Raw genomic sequence first — 22106 nt, 5'->3', positions numbered from 1 at the left:
CATCCACATGCAAAAGAATGAGTTTGGTCCCCAAAAACCAACTCAAAACGGATCAAGGGCCTAAATGTAAGAATTAAAACTAAAATAAAAGTCTTAGAAAAAATAGGGATAAATCTTCGTGACTTTGGATTGGGCACTGCTCTCCTAATATGACATCAAAATCAAAAACAACAAAAGAAAAACAAACTGGACTGCCTCGAAATGAAAAACTGTTGTGTTACAAAGGACACTACTAAGAAAATTAAAAGACAACCCACATAATCAAAGAAAATGTTTGCAAATATACCTGATAAGGGTCTAGTATCCAGAATATATAAAGAACTCTTACAATTCAATAATACAAAGACAAATAACCCAACTTAAAAATGGGTAAAAAATCTGAGAAGACATTTCTCACGGAAGACATACAAATGACCGATGAGCACATGAAAAACTGCTCAATATCATTAACCATCAGTGAAATGCAAGTCAAAATCCCACTAAGATACGATCTCACGCCCACTATGAGGGTTATAATCAAAAGACAGGTAATAACCACTGTTGGTGAGAATGTAGAGAAATCGGAACCTTCATACACTGCTGATGGGAATGTAAACAATGCAATATTGTTCAGCAGTAAAAAAGGATAACGAAAAAAACATGCCGCAACATAGATACACCTTGAAAACATGAGCTAAGTGAAAGGAGCTGGCCAAGAAGACTATCAATTGTATGATTCCATTTATACAAAATGTCCAGAAAGAGGGCAAATCTACAGAGACAGAAAGGAGGGCTGGAGGTGGTAGGAGGAAATGTGAGGAGCAGACTGCTAAAGAGTACAAGCTTTCCTTTAGGAGTGATGAAAATGTTCTAAAACGGATTGCGGTGACGGACGCACAACTCTGAATATACTATAAATCACTGAATCGTACGCTCTAATGAGTGAACTTATGAGACGCGAATTATATCTCAATCACCCTGTAACCAAATTTTTGAAAACTCATTTCAAAAGGTGATATACTATATGATTTCACATTTATATAACATTTTTGAAATGGCAAAATTTTAGAAATGACGGGCAGATTTAGTGGTTACCAGGAGCGGAGGTGGGAGGGAGGGAGGGAGGTGAAAGTAGATAAAAAGAGCCACAGGAAGGAGTCTTAAATTGACTGAACAGCATCTTGACTGCAGCGATAAACACACAAACCTATACATGTGATAAACTGGATAGCACTAAATACACACATGCACACACACAAATGGGGACAAGTGAAATTGGGGAACTCTGAAGAAGATCTGTGGATTATATAAATGTCAATACCTTGGCTGTGATATCACACGACAGGTTTGCAAAATGTTACCATTGCAGGAAACAGGGTAAAAAGTCTGTGGGCAATCTCTGTATCTTTTCCTTTCTTTTTTTTTTTTAGGTACTCTCTAAATCCGGGGCGCCTGGGTGGCACAGCGGTTAAGCGTCTGCCTTCGGCTCAGGGCGTGATCCCAGCGTTCTGGGATCGAGCCCCACATCAGGCTCCTCCGCTAGGAGCCTGCTTCTTCCTCTCCCACTCCCCCTGCTTGTGTTCCCTCTCTCGCTGGCTGTCTCTATCTCTGTCAAATAAATAAATGGAATCTTTAAAAAAAAAAAAAGTACTCTCTAAATCCAACTTGCAGCTGGAACTCATGACCCCGAGATCACAAGTCACATGCTCCATCAACTGAGCCAGCCAGGCCCCCTGCAGTTTTTCTTACAATTGCATGTGAATTTATAATTATCTCAATAAAGTTTCCAATTAAAGAAATACACTGAAATCTGTTCTGTTCTCAGTTTCTCTTCAGATTAAACAAGAGTGTCCTTTGCTGTAGCAGCACCATAGCTCCTAACAGCTGCTTATACCCTTCCGAACAAAGAAGAGCAGACCTCAGGCTCAAAAGACCCCACCAGAGAACCCAGCTGAAATTTAACAACACGCTTTTATTTTACAGTATGTAGTCATTTCTCTAGCTCAATGGAGACAATGTAGAGTTAAGAACACAAATTCTGGACCCAGCCAGTCAAGGATGCCAATGCCAGCTCTGCCACTTACTACTATGTGACCTTGTGCCAGTCACACAGTCACATAGTAACATCTCTGTACCTCAGATTCCTCATCTGTAGAATGGGTACGACAAGAGTACCTAGATCCTAGTGATGTGAGTTTTAAATCAATGTCTGTGTGTGTGCACATGTGCTTATACACATACGTGTAAGTGTCTGGCACAAAGTATTAGCGATCATTACTACCTTTACCATAACAAGAACTGGGGGGAAATCACAATGTTTTAGAAAGTTTTAGAGGCACAAGTGCAGGCCATATTACCTTGTGTAATGTGCCCCCTTGGTCCATCCCTGCGTAGCCCTGAGCCCATACCCAGGTGTCCCAAGGGCAGAATTGTGCCAGGAGGCACCCACCTGCGCACTTGGTGCGGCTGATGAGGGGCGGCCCAGGGCGGCCAGTGCCACCGTCTCCAGGGCGCGTGAGCAGCACGCTGATCTCGTACTCGGTGTCCGGGTCAAGATGCCACAGCTTGTAGGTCTGCAGGCTGACGGCGTGCACCTCGGCCCACGGGCCGCGGGACATGCGGTACTCAATCTCCTTGCGCACGATCGGCCCGTCGCCAATGATGGAGTTGGTGTTGAGCTGGATGATGAGGTAGGTGGGCCCCGCGCGCAGCAGCTGTGGGGGCGCGATGGGGGTGGGGGGCTCTGCGAGGGCGTGAGGGAGAGGCGGAGCCGAAAGATGCGCTGTGAGACCCTGCCCCCAACTCTGAATGGCAGCATATCCAAATCCCCAGTAGCCCTCCCTGTCCTCCCAGGACCCTGATGAAGACCCCAGACCCTCAACTAGACTTTCTTGCCCACGCCCACTAAATCCCCACGCCCTAAGGGGCACCTGCTCCAAAGGCTGATCCCACACTTAGCCCTAAGCCTACACCTGTCCCTCATTCCCCTCTGAACCCCCAAGTCCTAGCGTTCAGGGGCTGACCGCATGCAGGTCGGGTCAACCCCAGGTCCCCACAGCCAGACCCCGCCTCGCGTAGCTCACACCATAACAGGGGTACCCGCCCGCCAGCCTCTCAGGCCCGCCCCCTCGATCAGACCTCCTTCCAGGCCCCGCCCCCGGTCGCACCCCGCAGGCCCCACCTTTCTTCGGGTCCCGCCCCCCGACCCGGCCCCGCCCCTCGGAGGGGGCAGCCCCAGCACCCACCCCCCTACGTGAGCGTGCGTAAGCAGGCTGACCCTTGACGATGAGCTCTGCGAAGTTGGAGACGCCCGCGCCTCGCGGGGCCTGGGACACGCAACGGTACAGGTCCTGCTCCGAGCGGCTCACTGAGGCCAGCACGAAGGTAGCCAGGAAGCGCCGGTGGCTGATGTGCCGCACGCCGGCGGCGGGCACCAGTGCCCCGCTCTGCCGCTGCGCAGGGGTAAGGTGGACAGGGTCAGGAGCGCCGGAGAAGGAGGGTCACGATATCGCTCTGACCCGGGAGAGGGGAGTAGTATACGTCCTGGCCCCATTTAGCTGTCCCTAGTACACAGGGGACGTATGGGGTTCCTGGAACTAGCTACGACGCCACAGAAAGGTCCGGGTAAGAAGCTGATTAAGGAAATGTGGTCTCTGCCTCTGATGGAGAGTGGTCTGGGGATCCTGGAGCCACCCTCTGTCCTGGGAGTGTAAGGGCACCCAAGAGGGCTGAGCAGAGCCTAGGTGAGGGCAGGGAGGCATGAGTATGGGTGCTGGAATATGCAGGAACGACTCAGCACCCCACAAGGAACCCAGGTCCCAGAAGAAGCATCCCCCACCCTGATACGGTCCTTGCCCCCCTCACCTGCAGGAGAAAGCGCTCCGCCTCTGCTGCTCTGCCCGCTGCCATGCACTGGAAGGAGGCATTCTGGCCAGCGTTGACCTCCACATCGCCCAGGCGGGAGAAGTGTGGGGCCTTCGCTGTGGGAATAGAGCCTCCATGTGAGCTGGGCCTGTGCCCCCCCACAGGCAGAAGCCACGGCCACCATACCCCTCACCCTGCACCCCCATGGGCTGGGACTCACCACAGGGGTAGCTGAGAAGCAGGACGTCATCTAGGCCCATGTAGCCCCTGCGGTCTGGGGAGATGAGGGCCTCAAACAGCACCTGGGGGAGGTGGGAGGGTCCCTGTCATATCCCTCCAGCCCCACCTGGGGAGGTGCCCACAAGGGACCCCTTTAGCTCTGCTCGAGTCCAGGCTCCTCAACCAGCAGAGTTCAGCCCAACTCACAGTGACCTTCCCTACCAAACCAGCTAGTTGTGGGAGGGGGTGTCAGCAGCCAGAGCTACCAAGGTCAAGGCCAGAGGTTCCATCCCAGTCCTGGACAGTTACCTTCAAGCAGGAAAACTTTCCCCAGCCAGACAGGGTTTCCAGGTCAGCACTGTTCCAACTCACGCCTGACTCCAGCCACAGACTATTTCGACTGACAGTGATCTCTGATGCCAAATCTGGACCACAGCAGACTGACCCCTGACCTTGACCCCATATTGACACCTGATGCTGAACACAGACTAATTTCAACCTCGGTCACTAGCTTACTCTGACCTCAGGCTGACACCTCTCTATCCCCACCCCTAAGCACAGGCTGACCACAGACCAAACCCAGCCTACCTGATATTCATTGGGCCAGAAGGTGCTGACAGCCAGCTCAGCCTGGTGCCACTGACGGCCATGCGATCCAGACATATTCCAGACGGCACTGCCCAGGGGACCTCCATTGACACGCACATAGATGCCCAAGGTGCCCGGGCTGTGCCCATCCCGGCTGTACAGGAAGTAGCTGAACTGCACGCAGTGGGTATCATTCTCACTCAGGCTCTGGAAGATGACATGGGCCCTCTGGCCTGGAGCATGCTGGGAAGCATTGACCATCAAGTAGGAGCCTAAAAAGAGAGGAGGAAGAGGCAGGAGCTGAGGAGGCTCCGGGAGGACTAAGGTCAGGTAGGCAGAGGAGGGGGGCAGAAACAAAGGACTCCAGGCATTTGGACCCACTGGGAGTCAAGGGTTCTGAGTTCTGGTCCCAGCTCTGACTCACTAGGTTGAGTCCCTTCACCTCCCTGCATCTGCTTCCCAGAGGAGAGAAGTGGAGAAGCAAAAAACACACAAAAGTGACTCTCTTCAAAACCCTTTATGGCCCCTCACCACCTACGATCACAGTCCAAGCTCATGCTGACCCACGACTTTCCCCATGTTCTGAGCTGCCCTTGGAGGCAGGGACTAACTAGGTTATTCATCCTGGAGTCAAGAGTCTGGTACATGACAGGCCCTCAAAAGCTACCTTTTCTGAAGCCCTCCCTCCCTGTCTCTCTACAGGCTTCTCTCCTGGCCCTTGGATCATTAATAAAGTGTAGGTCTGTCTCCCCAGCAGCCTGTGATGCCTCCAGAGCTCCACTGGGTCCCCAGCACAGGTCTGAACCCAAGCTGAATGAGTGTGTAGAACAGAGACTGAATGAAAGGACATTAACTTCCCTTCCAGCCCCCACCCTGGGTCTAAATGCCTGGGATACAATTCTCTTGATTTCCAACATGGAGAAAGGCAGCACTCTCTTTCCCCAGATCCAGATCTGGGCTGTGCACGGGCAGAATGGAGGGGGGCTGGCAGGGTGAGAGTGGGCTGGACTCCTCAGACCTGGCTGGAGGATTACTGGCTTCCCTTTTGTGGGGCAAAGGCCCCACCAGCTGCCAAGAGGGTGCCCACAGCCACCCAGTGCTGCCTCCTCCTGGGCTTGGCTATCAGCCAACACAAGCTCATTCAGATCCCAAAACACGAGGCTCCCTGCTCTGGGAGGGCTCCCCAGGGGACTCCACTGGAGGGGATCTCATTCATCTCTGAGCCAGAGGCCTGTGAAGGCACCTTCTGGATCAGTCCTGGCAGGGTAGTAAACAGAACCCCCAAGTCCCTATCCCCACCCAGAAAGGGGCACATCCTCGCCCCCAACAGTGCCTCCTGTCCCACTCCTCTTCTCTCCTCTCTCCTCTCTCTGTGAGCAGCTGCGTGTCTCTCTCCCCCTTTCAGTCTGACACTTTGTTCTTGCCTCTTCCTCTAGCTTCCTCTGCCCCTCTCCTCTCCTCTTTTTCCCTACTTGGTCCTCACTCTGCATCCCTCTCCTTCTCTTTCATGTCCTCCCTTCATTCCATTGGCTCGTTCTTCTCTTCTCTGTCTCTGAATCTCCCTCCTACCTTCTCCCTCCATCCCCAACTCCCTTCCCTAGAATGTTTAAACCAAGCGAGAAGTGGCCCTCTTACCGACTACTGCAGCCCCAGGATCCAGCACAAGGCCCACACTAAATACTAAATTTCTCTCTCCCCTGTCTCGGCAGGTGTGAGAGAGAGAGAGGCAGAGCCCACACAGGGTCCCTGCCACGGTGGGCACCTTATAGATCACAGTCATACAGGTGAGACTCTGATACCCATTAGCACAGAGGTCAAACAAGTAGCTGAGGACCATTTGCGCAAAGGCACAGAGGAACGCCCCAGGGAGGGCACAGCGTGAGCAAAGGCACAGAAGGGGGAGGCAGGGAGGCCTCCAGGAGGTAAAGTGAGCAGTAGGAGGTGAACCTAAAGGCTGCCTGTGTCAGGCTGTGCAAGGCCCCTCTGGTTGCTTCAAGTCTTGGCCTCACCACTGGGAACTTTTGCTGCCCCTCCCCGAACTCTTGACAGCAGGTGCAACTGCAGCCATATTGTCAGCTGAGTAGCAAAGGGCCTGGCCCACTACTATGACAGGGCGAAGGGGAGGAGGTCCCAAAGCTGTCTACTTCTGGGGTTCCCTCAGCAAGCCCATTTGTTCTCACACTGTGCTATGTCTTCCAACCCAAGCTAATAAAGTTGATAATTTGGCCTCCATCTGTCTTATCCTTTTCTGAACGCCCAGTTGATTCTGTACCCAGTAAAGGGGGTGCTGGTAATTGAGTCCCCTCAGATACCTCCAACGATAGCAACTAAACATTAATTGAACACCTACAGGCCATTCCCATGTTATGCACCTTGTAGACAGTATCTAATAACCCTATGAAATGGTTTATTGTGCTCTCCACTTTACAGTTAAGACTATGGAAGCTCAGAGAAGTTAAGTGACTTGCCCAAAGTCACACAGCTGGTAAAGTGATGAGGCCAGGATTTGAAGCCCAGTCTTCATGATTCTGGAACCAGTACACTAGGGGGCCATCATCAAAGTAGGAGGCCAGTACTACAGTCCACGTAATTAGACTCCTGACTCCCACTCCAGTGCTCATGATGCCATTTAAGTGTCTCATCCTGAAACAGGGCAGAGCAAGGCAGAAATTGGGAAGGTTCTGGGACTTCCAGGAAGAAGGGGGCAGAGGAAGGAAGATTTTACACACATCCAGCCCCCAGTGCTACTGCTCCATCAGCATCTTCAAGTTCTGAGAGACAAGGATGCAGAGGCTCTCAGGGAGAAGACAGCTTCCCTGAAGGTGAAGGACTTAGGAACACCTGATGGGAGTAGGGTGGACCCCGAACTAAGCTGTAGGGGAAATAACGGGAAGTGGGTTTTAACTTACAGCTGTAAGTGTCTTTGATTGCTTGAACCCGCACCCATTTTGCAGGTAAAACTACCTGATATACACAACTGGACAGTGTCCACAGAGCCCCACATTCACAGTATCATGTATGTCATTACAGATGCAAAAGCAGATGAGACCCAGAGACGTTAAGGAACGTGCCCGAGGTCACACAGCAGGCGGCTAGAACTAGAAGGAGAGAAAGGGGAATGGTAGGCTCACCGTGGGGCAGGTCCGCTGGAGACCGGGTACCAGGGTGGACGTGCACTTCCTCCCACTGGAAGTCATCATACTGGGCCTGGCTGTACTCACAGGGCACTGCCGGGTCACTCACCTCCTCGAAAGTGCAGCCGGCTGTGAGGGCAGGGCCTGGTTAGCCAGGGCTAGGGCAGGGCTGCTGGCCAGGAGGACTCCTGGGGCTGCCCTCCAGGCGCCCCCGCTGCCCCCTCCCCCCCAGCCCACCCTCCTTCCCTCCCTCTTCAAGGCCTCTCCCCACTGCTCCCTCCCTCCAACAAAACTCTCCGTCCTCCAACCCTTTCCCTCTTTTTACTGTCTCCACCCAATACCAAGACCTCCCCACCGCACCCACCCCCCAGAACTCGCCAGGACCCCACACTGCTCAACCACCCACCAAAGACCCTCCCCCAGGAAAACTAGCGAACATTATCACTACATCATTCGAGCCTCACAACTCGTGAGATCAGGTCTAGAACTACCCCTCATTTTACGGATGAGGAAACTAAGGCCTTACGGGCACACAGCTCAGGACTGAACCTCGTGAATGCACGAAGCCAGCCCCGATGGTCTCTACAGTAACAACAATGGCCACCAACCATTTCGGGCTTACCACAAGCCCTGCAAGGCTCAAGCGACCCGCTCTCGGCGTGGCATCTCATTCAGGCCTCATGTCCTGAGGCAGGGACCCCTATGATTCCTGCCCAACAGGTGAGCCTGGGGCATTCACTCATCACCCAGTCGCCTAGCCAGGTCTCTGCCTGTGGGCACAGGACGGGCAAAAGCACAGTCCTGCGTGGACGGGCCACACGTACGACTAGTGAAGCAGCGGCCCATGATCCGGACCCAGTACTGACAGTGGAAAGGAAAAGAGGAGGGGGGAAAGAAGGTGGGGCAGAAAGGGATGTGAGTCCTGTACCCGGTAACGAGGTCCATGTTTCTCAGTAGCTCATTGGAGCCCTGAGTCGAGCGCCTAGTAAAGTCCGAACACCACTGATGGGGGAAGAAACTGCAAACTGGGCCCTACTCTCACTCCCAAACCGCGGTGCTGGCGGCCCCGTCGCGGGCAGTCCAAGGCATCAGGGACCCGGGAGAAGGCCTGGCCAAGTGGTGAGGAAAAAGGGACACGTCGGGCCAGGCCCGGTGCAGGGTACCTGCCAGCCACCCCATCTGACAGGGCTCCGTGCACAGTAGCACATGGTGGGGACGTGAGCGGGCTTTGGCATTAGACAGCCTTGAGATTGAATCTTGACTCTGCAATTTTCCACCCATGCTCGAGACCGTAGGCAAGTCACTTCTCCTGTTCCCGAGCCTCAGTTTCCACCTCTGCACAGAGGGTTGTCGGGGATGCTACTCGGGGGTCCACCTATCACCTGGCCTAGCATGTGCAAGCTCTCAGGAAACGGCCCCTCACAGGCGCCACTGGAGCCCACCTGAGCCACAGAATGGGACTCGAACCCGCACCAGCCGGATACGGGAGCCCGTGTTGCCTTCACGATGAGAAGGAGCACAGCCGAGCTGCTTTGCAGGCTCAAGAAAAGGAAGGACGAGAAATAAAGAAGAGAAACTCGAGGCTGAGGGCCATGTGCCGGGCAGGCACCTGCACCGCAGCAGGGACTCCATTCTGGGGGGCTCTGCTGTGTCACCTGCTGCAAGGACCGCTCTAGGTCGTCATGCAGAGCACATGAAGTAGCCTAGGGAGACACGCCCGGCAGAGTCGGGCACGCAGGGGCTCGCCACGGTTGGGGGGTCTCCCGTTCCTCTTCCTGCACCCCATCGGAGTAGAAAACAATGAGATGTGGGCATGAGGCTGGCACTGAGTGGATGCGATGAAACAACAGAAGCCTCTCTCCAGAGCTGGAGCAGGACCTGGGCTGCGCTCTTTGCCTCTTTGTGTGAAAAGCCCAAGTCAGCATCATGCTCTGTGGCCTGTGGGAGGGAAATTTTAACCCAAACTGTGCTGGGAAGGCCTCAACTCTCCCTCTAGAAAATGACCCACAGCACAGAGGGAGGCCGTGGCCAGTAGGGATGGTCAGGGAGGGCTTCCTGTAGGAGGGGACAGCTGACTTCATTCAGCCTGAGCTGAGTCTGTAGTCTGCTCCCGAGGTTCTTAGCCAAGGCTTCCCTAAGGCAGAGGGATTGCCAGAAAGGGAAGCCCAGGATCTAGAGCCTGGATGGGGCTCAGGCCCTTCCTAGTCCTTTACGAGGCAGGTCCAAGTACAAGGCAGCTGCCCAAGGATGTCTCATCCATGGCCCTGGGACAAGCCTGGGAGTGCCAGCTCTTTGGCTTCCCCCTGTCCATCCTCAGCCAGGCCATGTGAGCTATTAGGACTCCCAGACTGACCTGGTCAGATGGGCCCTAAAGACCATGTGACCTCAGCCAAAGTAACTCCCAGACTGACTGACCTGGGTCAGTGGCCCCCAGACAGACTGACCTCAGCCAGAGTGGCCCCCAGCTGATTATCCCTGGCCATAGCGGCCCCAACACCATCCAGACCATCTGACTTCAACCAGAATGACCACCAGATTGCCTGACTGACCCCAGACCAGCTAACCCTGACCTCTGCCAAATGACTCCTACAACTGATCTCAGCCAGGGTAACTTCCCTGGCTGACCTCCCCCCTCCACAGTGTCCCCTTAGGTACAATGACTGCCTCTCCCTGGTCCATGTCCACCCTCAGCCCTGTGCCTCTCTGGGCCAGGCCCAATTCCAACCACAACCCTTAGGGGATATCATCTCTGGGTCCAGGCTCCTCAGTGAGAGCCCCATCACCACATTCTCCCCAGCTTACTCCGGGGTGGGAACAATCAGGCCTCCTAGGTCCTGGGGAAAACCCTATCCCCTCCAGTCTGGATGGTTCAGGATCCACAGCCCCAAAGCCAAGCCCCAGCTCCTGCTAGAGACCCAGCTCCTGCAGGAGGCCACCAGCCTCTGCAGGAGGCCACCAGCCTGGGGGGAGGGGAGTGGTTCGATGAGACTTTGGATTCAGAGCAAGCCTGGCAGCAGGGAATCCGTCTTGACTCCATCAACACAGACCTGGGCCACAGACATGCACACACCCGTCAACACCACCAGGAGACGGCTGCCCCTTGCCACCATGTCCACCTATGCCCATGAAACTCCACAGTAATTCATAAGGTAGGTACTATTATTATTCCTGTTTTACACATGGAAGCTGAGACACAGAGAGATGAGGTGGCTTGCCCAAGGCCACACTCTAAGTCCCAGAAGCTGGGATTTAAGTCACCTATCTTTATTCAAGGAGATCACGTCCGACAAAATAAGGCCCTGGTGTCCCGCTAGCCACAGGTGATAATTCAGTTCCATTCCCAGGAAATCTTTCCACTGAAAGTCCAAAGCAGGTCCCAGGCTGATAGTATTGGAGGCACAAGGATGATTAAGATTCTGCCCTGCCCTCAGGGACCTCCCAGTCTGCGTGAGGGTGACAGTAAGCCAAAGCAGAGAAGGGTCAAGGCCACAAGGGGGATCCAGGAGACAGACTTTCTGGAGATGGGTGCGTCTGAGCAGAGCCTGGAAAGATGGTTATCATTCTGGCCAGAAGAGATGGGCGGAAGGATATCTCAGGCAAGGGCCCAGCAGAAGCGAAGGAGGGCAGGGAATAAACACACAGTCAGCCCAGAGCACAGAGGGGGGCGCAGACTGACCCAAGCCACGGGAGAGGAGGCTGGAGAAAGGAAGGCTGGGGCCGGAGCAGGGAGGGCCTTACGTGTCCAGGTGAGAAGTCTGGCCTCATTTAGAATTGGGAAGCCAAGTAGGTGTTCGGGCAGGCTGCCGGTGAGACCATGATACACCCTCTGCGCCAGGAGGAGGGCAGGCGGGTTCTCCTGAGGGCACACAGGCTCAGGAGGGAGCTAGCTCAGGGGGACAAGCCCCATGGGGTCCACAGTCAGATGTCAGGAAGGCAAGGAGCCTCCAGTTCCCCTCCTAGATGCAAACGGCACACACTCTAGTCACACCCGGAGAAATGCACAACACGCAGACACCCAGTCCCATGCTCCCTTCCCCCAGCCGAGTCCAAACCTCAGGGACACAGTCTCAGCCAGGCTGGGGCCAGGGAGAACACCAGAGCCCGCCATGGCTACCCCATCTCTGCCCTGGCCTCCCAGAGAGGGTGGGCTCAATCAGCCCAGGACCCCCACCGGTTCCCCCAGCCTCAGCTCAAACTGGCCCAGCTACATTCCTCAGCTAATCTCCCCAATCTGGCAGGCGGTTGCTGAGGCAACCGTCAGCCACAATTTGGGAAGGCAGGAGGATGGCTTATCCACATCCGGCTGGGCTCCGGATGGGGCGATGTAAGGGGCAAAGCAACCTTAGCGGGAAGAGTCAGAGTGTGGGAAAGGGGTCTCCCCAGCAAGAGGATCTCCGCCTCTCCATGTGCATGTGTTTCCATATGTCGAAGTGTGTGTGTGTGTGTGTGTGTGTGTGTGTGTGTGTGTGTGCGCGCGCATACATGGCTGTGACGGTGATAGCCTGGTACCGACTCCTGGGCACTCAGATGGGAGGCAGGAGACCTGGATCTAACTCCTGCTGAGCCTCTAACCCCTGTGGGACCTGCAGCAGGCGACTTGCCCTCTCTGAATCTCTGCTTCACCTATGAAATGAGAATGGGGACCCAGGTGACCTCTACGGCCACTTCCACCTCTAGAATTCTGGTTCCATTTGGGTGATATGCACATGAGCAAGAATAACGAGAGGGCAGAGAGACACTATGGGGCAGAAGCACGTGAGGATGGGCATGGGTCTCCAAGGGTGGGTCCCCCAGGCAGTGTGCTGTGAAGTTGGGGGTGTGGGGGTGTAGATTCCCGTGCAGAGGTATATGGGGATACTCAGTGATGAGCATGTGCCTACAGGGGAGGTGAGTATACACGCTGGGGTGGCAGGGAGTTGTGCGTGTGTGTGCGTGTGTGTGTGTGTGTGTGTGTGGGCACCAGACTCCTCCCCACCAGACAGGGAATGGTGCTCTGTGCCAAGTGTGGCTGCCAGCCACCACCGGTGCTTTCTGAAGGACCCTAGGTAAACAGAATTTGTTTGCAATGAGATCTTTGTTCTCTTTGGTTTGTCAGTAGAGCATCCAGTTCCCAAGGGTGGCCCCAGGAGAAACAAAACTTCTCCCGACAGACTGAAAGCTTGGGGGCTGGGATCATAGCCAATTATAGGCACAGCCCCAACCCTGGCCCAGGGAAACCAAATACAGCCCCAGTGATAGCCCTGGTCTATTGCATCATCTGAAGCCACATCCCTATTCTAGGTAGCCCAGCCCAACCCTGGAACCAACAGTGACCTCACCAGTGGACATGCTTGTCCCACCCAGCCCTATCCTGTGTTCTCCACCCGCACTACAGCTCCATGTCAGGTCCGTCCAACCCCACCTTCTCCTTTCCTAGGGTCAGAGAGACTGGCCTCCGAACCCCATCCCCAAGCCCTGTGTATGGTAGATGGCCAACAGTGGCTAGACTTATCAACCCCCTGATCCCAACTAGGCTGACCCCAACCAACCCTACACAGGCTCAAGCACCATGACTCCAACCCAGACACCTGGCCCAGCCCATTTCACTGCTTTACTTGCCCAGATCGATACATCCAACCTCAACCCAGGTTTCCTGGAGCTGTTCTCCAGAGCCCTGGATAACCAATGAGTAATTAATTAAGGGCAAGGGGCACCATCTTCTAATCACCCAGGATTCAGCATGACTGCAGCCAGGAAGATCACTCAGGGCAGGACCACAGACAGAAAAAGCTGAGCTGGTACCCCCTCCAGGAGCCAACACGGGGCCCAGCGATGTCAACATCCTTCCACCTTCACTGAGGATAGAAGGAAGCCAACTACAGCAGGGGAAACTTAGGCCAGACGCACTCCCGTCTCCCTGATCACTATGCACGGCAAATCCCAAGGTTCCTGGTAGGGCCACCATGTTGGTGGGAGGAGGGGAAGGCACGGGGCAGGGCCTGGCCCCTGAGAGAGGCAAAGGGCTGAATGGGGAGCTGCACCGCGCAGAGGCACAGGGGGGCAAAGAGAACACAGACCCCTGCAGTGCAGATGCTCTGTGCCATATCAAAACAGAATGCAGCCAAGCAGAGAGGCGGAGGGCCACGCACAAACCCAGGTGGTGTGCAAATCTGTCCTTTCATTGCGGTCCATGGAGACAGAGGACTACGTGGTGCCACGGTGTGCTGTGCTGGGGGCGCAGTGCAGCAGCTCTGCACGGTACAGAGGCGGAATGCACTCATACGCCACAGGGGAGCAGAGCACACAGCGTGCCCGGACCCCGGTACTAACCCCCGGAGCGGCACGGTGGAAGCAGCGCAGAGATGCCACATCCATCGTGGGCCGGACCCAGGGCTGCGCGGAGGCCCAGCGCACCAGGCCAGCGCATCCAATGGCACACGGGGCTGGTGCTCGGTGCTATGTGACCGGTGCACGGAAGAATGCCAGGGGCCAAGTTCAAACCCTACCGGTTCTTCTCCCTCTCCAGACACCAGCGCAGGGCCAGGCACATGGCTGGTGCTCCGTGACCTCACCACAAGCATGTGTCCACTGTAGGCACACAGCACAGAGGCACAGGGGTGAGAAGGGTGTGGTGTGGCACGGAAGGAACCACTGGGTATGGAAGCCTAGTTCAGAATACAAGCTCAATATAGGCCCCAGGAGCGGAGCAGGTGTTGACTCAAGGGTAGGGGTAGAAAGTGGCACAGAAATGCTGGGCAAGAACAGTGAATTCAATGCAAGGGCTCTGGGCTGCTAAAATCCAGTGGAGTGCACAGAACCCAACCGTGAGCACGTGCAGTGCAGGTAAAGGCTCAGCAGTAACCCGTGCTGTGCACAGACATGCAGGTGCAATGCTGGGTACGGCGCAGAGGCACTACCCGCAAAAACCCAAGCCGGTCCCAGAGCCCAACAAAGCAGCTCCAAGCCACAGTGTGAGTCCAGACTCCCTGAGCAGTGTGCAATGCTGGGTATGGCGCAGAGGCACTACCCGCAAAAACCCAAGCCGGTCCCAGAGCCCAACAAAGCGGCTCCAAGCCACAGTGTGAGTCCAGACTCCCTGAGCAGTGTGCAATGTAGGGGAGAGGTGCATGCAGGGCGGGCGCTCGAGGCAAAGATGTTGCTCAACTGTGGCTGCCAGCAGAAACCTGGGGGAAAGGGCACTAGCAGAACTCTGCAGCGGGAATCCCAAGAAAGGCTGAGACGCCATAAGGGGCAGCGTGGTGGTGGCTATGGTGCAGCGGCGTGTGAAGGGCTTAGCCAGAGGGCACCTATCCAGCGCGCGCCATGCAGTAAAGCGGGACTGAAGCGCCACGTGAGGCAAAGGGGCGCTGTGTTAGTAGAGTGCCGAGCAGCTGTACCCAGAGACTGGGAAAGGCCACATACCCAGCGCAGTGCAGAGCCATGCCGAGACACCACGTGACGCAGAGGGCCAGTGTGGCGGCTGCATGCCATCTGTTGGCACAGCGCAGTGGTGGAATGCTAGCAGTGAGCCCCAAATCCCCGGAGAGTCCACAAGCCCAGCACCATGCACCCTGCCCCATGAGACAGCGCAGCGCAGAACAGAAATGCTCTACGAGGCAAACATGCAGTGTGGCCACAGAAAGCCAAGTGTGGGCTCCAGGCCATGGGGCAGTGTGAGGGGCTCTACCAGAAACTCAGGACAGTCCACCTTCCTGGTGCCACAGTGACATCTGGTAGAGTGATCCAGCACAGACAAGAGTCGCAAAGACACAAATGGCAGGACATGTGCGGGATGGCGGTGCAGGACAAGGGGACGAGGCCGAGGGGGAGCGCACAGACCCACAGGAGGGTTCGCACAGCCAGTGCAATGCAGAATCCCAGCATGGTCTTGCAGGGCAGGGCTGAGATGCGGGGTAGGGCCAGGACGCGATGCGGGGGCCCGGTACTGAGGTGCTGGGCCCAGGAACCCCGGAGAGCATATGCCCGCAGCAGACCAGCGCCGTGATGCAGAGTAGTTACGAACGTAAGACAAAGACGCGGCACACAGCCAACGCCACGCAGGGAGGTCGCGCCCACTGTGATGCACTGGACAGCAGGGACGCCCAGACTCCTGGAAAATGCTGTGCCTCCAGCGCTGCCGGTCTGGGCTGGCTAATCCACGGGTTGGAGACGAGACCTCGTCTGCCCTGTGGACTTCCCTCCACCCCGTCCCCCAAACCCTAGCATCTTCCGCCCCAGTGACTCTCCAAGGGCACAGGATGAGCCAGTGCTGTCCATGGGCTGGGCAGCCAGAACTGAGCACATTGTCCAGGTATTTCTATCTGAGCAGGGCCCCGCGTGCTGGCAGGCAGACAATGAATTCTGATTCTGCTGAAAAGCTTTTGGGCAATCAAAGCACATCCCCTGGCCCCCAGCCCAGGGCAGGGCGGTGCGGGGCAGGACAGGGCAGAGACGGAGAGGGAGATCTATTGGACTAGCCCTGGTACAGGGTGAGCAGGAAGTGGGATGAAGAACAGCACGGAGGATGTGAGAGGCGAGCCAGATCCAACCAACCTGGCTTGGTCACCGCAGCCCTCCCCACCACCACCCCCTCCGGGGCCCAGACTTCATCAGAAGCCAGAAACAAACTTTTCTGAGCGCACAGGATGCCTGCACACTTACACACACGGGCTTAATAACTGTTAGCACTTACATTCTTACTAGGTGGCAGGTCTGTTCTAACTATACACCTACGTATATAAAATATGTCCTCACGGCAACTCCATGCACTGCATTCTATAACTACCCCAGTGTCACAGATGAAAACACTAAAGACCCAGAAAGGTCAAGTAACTTGCCCGGGTATTAGACAGCTAGTGGTGGAGCTGGAATTAGAACCCAGAGCCCGTGCTCTTAACCACACTGGAGGTAAAACACATGTTTACACACATGTGTGACCCAAGGGTGCACACATCCACACATGCAGACACATTCTGAGCAACGTATCCCCCACTCTCTCAGCTGAGACCCATCTATCCTTGTCACCCACATAGCTTTCTGACACCTCCCAGTCGTCACCTCTTTTTTTTTTGAAGGAGAAAAAAAAGAGTGCGCATGTGTGCAACCCGGGGGTGGGGGGTGGTGGCAGGGGAGGAGCAGAGGGAGAGAGAATCTTAAACATGTTCCACACTCAGTGCAGAGACCCACACAGGGCTCGATCTCATGATCCTGAGATCCTAACCTGAGCCAAAATCAAGAGTCGGATGCTCAACCGACTGAGCCACCCAGGTGCCCCCAGTTGTCACCCCTTATCCCTCAACTGCCCCAGGCCCCCCTGTTCTCTCCATCCTCCATCTGTCCCCCAACCTTCAGCTGTCCCCCCAATTCCACCTGTCCCCTCGGCCCCAGCTGTCCCCAGCCTCCAGATATATCTTCATCGCTCATTATCTCCCATCCCCAGTTGTCCCCCATCCCCCAGCTGTTACTCTGCCCCCAACTGTGATCTTGGTCATCAAATATCCCCAGCCACACCCCTTCCCAATTTCCCCATCCCAGTCCTTCCACCCAGCTTCTGTACTCCACTCCAAAACCTCAGGGACCCTTCTGAGTTCCTGGTCTCCACGTCCCTTCTGATTCGCCACTAGGTCCTGGGATCTGCACCCTGGGACTCTGCCCAAGACTTCCTGAGCCGGCCAACAGCCTCTTTTGAGTCGTCCACCTCAGGAGCCCTCCCCCAGCCATTCTGCAGGCACTGGCTGCAATGCCCTGAGCAAGCCCACGGAGCACACTGGCCCCCATCTGTGACAGCCCTCCAGAGCCCAGCTCCATCCTCCACCTGCTCCAGGCCTTCCCTGTGTACCCTGGGTTCACAGCAGTGCAAACACGGAGAGAGCACCAGCCATATACAAACCCCTGGGGACAGGAAATGACAAAGACCCAGCCCAGCCTTCAGGGGGCTTTCTGCCCGGTGGGCAAAGAAAATGGAAAACAACTCAGCAAGCCGTCCTGCCCTATGTGCCTTATGGGAGAAATCTGAAAAACCGTGCAGGGGGGTGGGGAAGTGGGGAGCATCCCTGGAGGAGTGACAGAGCTGGACTCTGAGGCTGGGCCAGTGAGCAGGCCCCCATGAGGTGAGAAGGGCGGGAGAGGCATTCTGGGCAGAAGGCACAGCATGTGCAAGGGCAGAGGGGTGTGAAAGGGCCTGGCGGGTTCTGGGACCAGCACTGGCCTGGTGATCCTGGATCATAAGGTGGACAAGGGGGAGCACGGTCAAGGCAGGACATGCATAAACATGAAGCTGTTTCGGAAAGTGAGGTGCGCATCCTATAGGGTTTGGGTTTTGGGTGCTGGAGAGCCTTGGGCTTGGGGCAAGGGAGTGGCAGCATCCCAGGTCTGCCCTCGAGAGCGCATTCAGGTCACAGGTGCTGGAAGTGCTGCAGAGTTGACGGCAGAGTGGAGACCAAGGAGGGCTACTGCAATGGTCCAGGCAAGAAATGATGGGCTGGGAGGAAGGGGACATGGATTCGACAACACCTTCTTCAGTGGCTGCTGAGTGATAGTTCAATGAGCCCACTTCCACCCCTTGAGGTATCCGGGCCTCACACCTCCAGGACAGCCCTGTCCATAGGATTTCTGCCCAGATCCAAACATCCGCTACCTGCACCCACCAACACAGCCACTGGCGACACGAGATTCTTGAGGACTTGAGATGTGGCAAGTGTGACTGAGGGACTGGTTTGTATTTTCATGAATTTTAATCAACTTAAATGTAATAATCACACGTGAATCAGTGACCCTATATTGGAAAAATATTTCCATCGTTGTGAGTTCTATTGGTAGGAAGTTCTATCGAGAGTCAGCACTAGACTGGCTAACCATGGAGCAGCAAAACCACTGGGGCCTTCCACAGAGGCTCCTGGCCTTGGGGTCTGAAGGGAGATCGGGAGACAACCCCCCAGGGAAGGGGGCATCAGAAGCTGAGTGGCAGAGGCCCTGGTACGTAGCTGCACACAGTCACCGGACACTCCCTACCCGACACATGCACACCCTAGAGACAGAAACCCCCACCCCAGGGCGCCACACACCCAGACTCACACACACCTGGATACTCTAATGCATGGAGACCCTGTTGCTGGATACAGATACCTCCACACTCTGATATCCAGACACTGTGGGAACCCCACACCCAAACACCCAAGTACTCAGCCCCACACGTGGACACAACACAGAAACACTCCTGTACTTGTACACCCATGAACCCGAGGACTGCCAGACACCTGGGTACACCCACCTCCGGATCCAGAGACACTAGGCCATCCTTAGGCTGGCACACCCTGAGCCTCCCACAGCCTGGTCCTGGGACACCCACACCTAGTTACTGAGATGCCACCCACCCAAACAGGTCTGCACTCAAACTCCAGGAATTTGACCCTTAGATACCAAGACACCCTAGCAGCAGGCTCCCCAGGGATCCAAACAGCTGGTCACCTCCCTATTCCAGACTCAGATCCTGCCACGCAGGGTAACCAGATGGCCAGACACCCTGACAAGCCACACATATGTCCTGTGCCCCAGGCTACAATCATACAATCACTCCCACACACACACACACACACACACACACCCCTCACCCCATTCTGACTGCCCAGATGCCAGGATCACACCGGCACACACCTCAGCCAGCCTCCCACAACCCCACCTGCAGCGGTCACTACAGGGAGCCGCTCTCCTCCCCTCCCTGGAGCTCACAAGCAGTCAGCATCCAGGTTGTGACCCCACCTGCCTACTCCAAGATCTGGGACAGAGAACTGAGGGAGTCTCCCCCTCCCAATGCAGGGCCTGCCCTCCCTCCTCCCAAGACGCTCAGCTCAAACTGACGGTTGGGACTCGATGCCTCTCACCACCTGCTGAGGCCTCCAGCACAAAGGCTGAGCCTGGGGGCAGGACAGGCCCTGCCAGCTGCTGGGGGGGCGGGGGTTGGAGGCAGAGGGGAAGCTGGGGTGGGGGAGGGGATGACAGGCAGGAGACCACTCCCTTCAGTCTCCGCCAGGGACTCAACCTCCCCAACTCCTAGCTCAGAGATTACTCTGTACATGGCCTTTTCACACAACACCATCCCCCGGAAGAATTTTCCAGATTCCTGGAGGGAAAACCGAATTCTTTAATCTCTACTTTCAATGGAGTCAGTGCGCCCCCATCTGGCTTCTCAAGCTCAGAACTTGACCCACTGGACCTCATTCATTCTTTCTTGCCACATTTATTCAGCAGCAGTGGGCCAGGACTTGTACCTGACACTAAGGATTCAGACGTGACCTAAATACCCAGTCTCTGTCCTCACAGAGCTCATAGTTTTTAAGGGAGAAAGGACCAATAAACTGTAATTACAATAATTACAACGCTATGAAAAAATCCAATCAACCCCCACTCTCCCTTCCTGAACTAGAACAGGGAGTAACCAAGGAAGGCTTCAAGGAGGAGGTAATGCCAAAGCTGAGACTTGAAGGAAGAACAGGAGTTCACCAGGAGAAGAGGTGGAATTAGAGAGTTCTGGGAAGAAAGTACAGCTTGGAGGATGGAAGGGGGCTGTGGGAGGAAGGGAGGGCACAACGCACCCCTAGCAGCTCTAGCTAACGGAGCCCTGCATGAAAAGGCCACCCCCAAAAGTCTGCCTTAGCAGATGACGGCATGGAAGGATGGCAGCATGCCTCAAGCAAGCAGGTGTCCGCCCTGAATTTTCTCTGACACTTGAGCTGGGCAGGGGGCCACCAAGGAGCTCAGCACCCCCATCCGGGCCACTCTCACGACCTCCTGCCGTCTCCTCCCCCTGCCCCCGGGAGAAGGGCCAGCTGCTCAGACAAGCCTTTATTGCCCAACCTGAAACCACTGGGCAGCCTCTCCCTCATTCCTGTTGTCCACAGCCCCAGCAACCAAAAGGACAAAATGAGCTAGAACACAGAAGAATAAATTATTACCAGATTTGCATGACTGCAAGACATCGCACACCCACCCTTGGTGGGGCAGGGGACTCAAGAGGCATTCAGGGAGCCGGGCTGATTTTACCCAGATTGGGGGCAAGGATAGATCATACCCCTTCTACAAAGAATTTATTTATGAATGAAACCCCAAAGATAATAGCTACAAGGGCGCCAGGAACTTTAGAAGTGAAGGGACTTGCCCAAGGTCACAAGGACAGCAAGTGGCAGAGGTAGAATTTGAACCCAGGTCCTCCTGGCTTCAAATCACGGTTTCAGGGGCTCTGTAATAGTCCTCAAAACCATCTTTTGTTCCCTGGCACTCACAGATAGAGCCTTACTTTATAATCTACCAAGTACTATGCACCATTATTATGATGCCCATAAGGCGTATGAGGAAACCGAGACCCCAAAAACGGAAGTAACTTGCTCAGGGTCTCACTCCCATCCCAAACCTCAGTTCTTGACAATCCTCCTGCCGGCAGGAGGTGAAGCACAGGAAGGTTCTCCGAATCAAGGGGCGGGGGTGTATAGTACCCCTCCTGTTTGATCTCAGGGTGGGGGAGGGGACAAAGTTGCCGGGGGAGGGGTTGAGCGGGAGAGGAAGCCAGGCCCCAGCTCCCAGCCAACAGCAGGAGCGACTGCGGGAGCAGGAGAGGAGCCCTGCCTGAGAGGCCCGAAGGGGCGGTGGGGCAGCGAACTCGACTCCGGGGAGGCCAGTTCTCCGAGGCCCGCGGCCAGAAGTCTCTCCCGGGCCGAGGTGGCTGGGCACGTGCCTTGGCTCTGATCTCTGCTTGGGGCGTCTCCCCGTTACTCAGCGCCCTGGGTACCAGGCTGCAGCCACCCAAACGGTGGGGATTGAGAGGATGAGGCTGCGGGAGGGGACCGGGCCACCCCTGCCCCAGGGGACGGGTCGGGCACAACTCTGCTGGAGGCGGCCACAGTCTGGGATCCCAGGCCCCAGGCAAGGATGGGGGGGGGGAGTCAGACACACGCACACAGCCGACACACGGTCCACAGCACACACGGACACACAGACACAAGCTCCCGATACGCACATTCAGATACGCGAACACACACACAGCGCGATCACACAGCAGACAGAAACACGGGGACACACGCTCACACACGTACACACTCGCACACACCGCGGTCCCGGCCGGCAGGGAGGCGGCACAAAGTTGCGGAGTCGACCGAGGGAGTGTCCCGGGAGACCCCGGTGTCCGCGGCGCCTCCTGCCCGCCACGGGAGGGGGCGCCGACCGGCGGCCGAGGGCCAGGCCCTGCCCGCGCCGGGACGTCGCAGCCCCGCCCGGCCACAGCGTCCGCCGCGCGCCCCCCTCCACCGCCCGCCCGGTGCAGCCCTGGCGGAGCCCCGCAGGAGCGCCCGCCCG

At 56.0% G+C, this 22106-nt stretch overlaps 1 protein-coding gene across 1 annotated transcript in view; it reads right to left on the bottom strand.

Moving 5' to 3' along the window:
• Positions 1 to 22106, bottom strand: part of PTPRU (protein tyrosine phosphatase receptor type U) — a 77567-nt gene that overhangs the window by 54203 nt on the left and 1258 nt on the right. The window contains exons 2-7 of the mRNA XM_008694493.2: positions 7782 to 7913; positions 4651 to 4922; positions 4064 to 4145; positions 3844 to 3959; positions 3257 to 3431; positions 2429 to 2722 (exon numbers count right to left, since the gene is read on the bottom strand). Coding sequence (XP_008692715.2) covers positions 2429 to 2722; positions 3257 to 3431; positions 3844 to 3959; positions 4064 to 4145; positions 4651 to 4922; positions 7782 to 7913 — 1071 coding nt within the window. The remainder of the gene's footprint in view (positions 1 to 2428; positions 2723 to 3256; positions 3432 to 3843; positions 3960 to 4063; positions 4146 to 4650; positions 4923 to 7781; positions 7914 to 22106) is intronic.

Source organism: Ursus maritimus, unplaced genomic scaffold (genome assembly GCF_017311325.1).
Source record: "Ursus maritimus isolate PB19 unplaced genomic scaffold, ASM1731132v1 scaffold_32, whole genome shotgun sequence".
In the NCBI taxonomy this organism is placed as follows: Eukaryota; Metazoa; Chordata; class Mammalia; order Carnivora; family Ursidae; genus Ursus; species Ursus maritimus.
The sequence above is the reverse complement of the archived record's forward strand: the minus strand, read 5'-3'. Positions and strand labels throughout refer to the sequence as shown.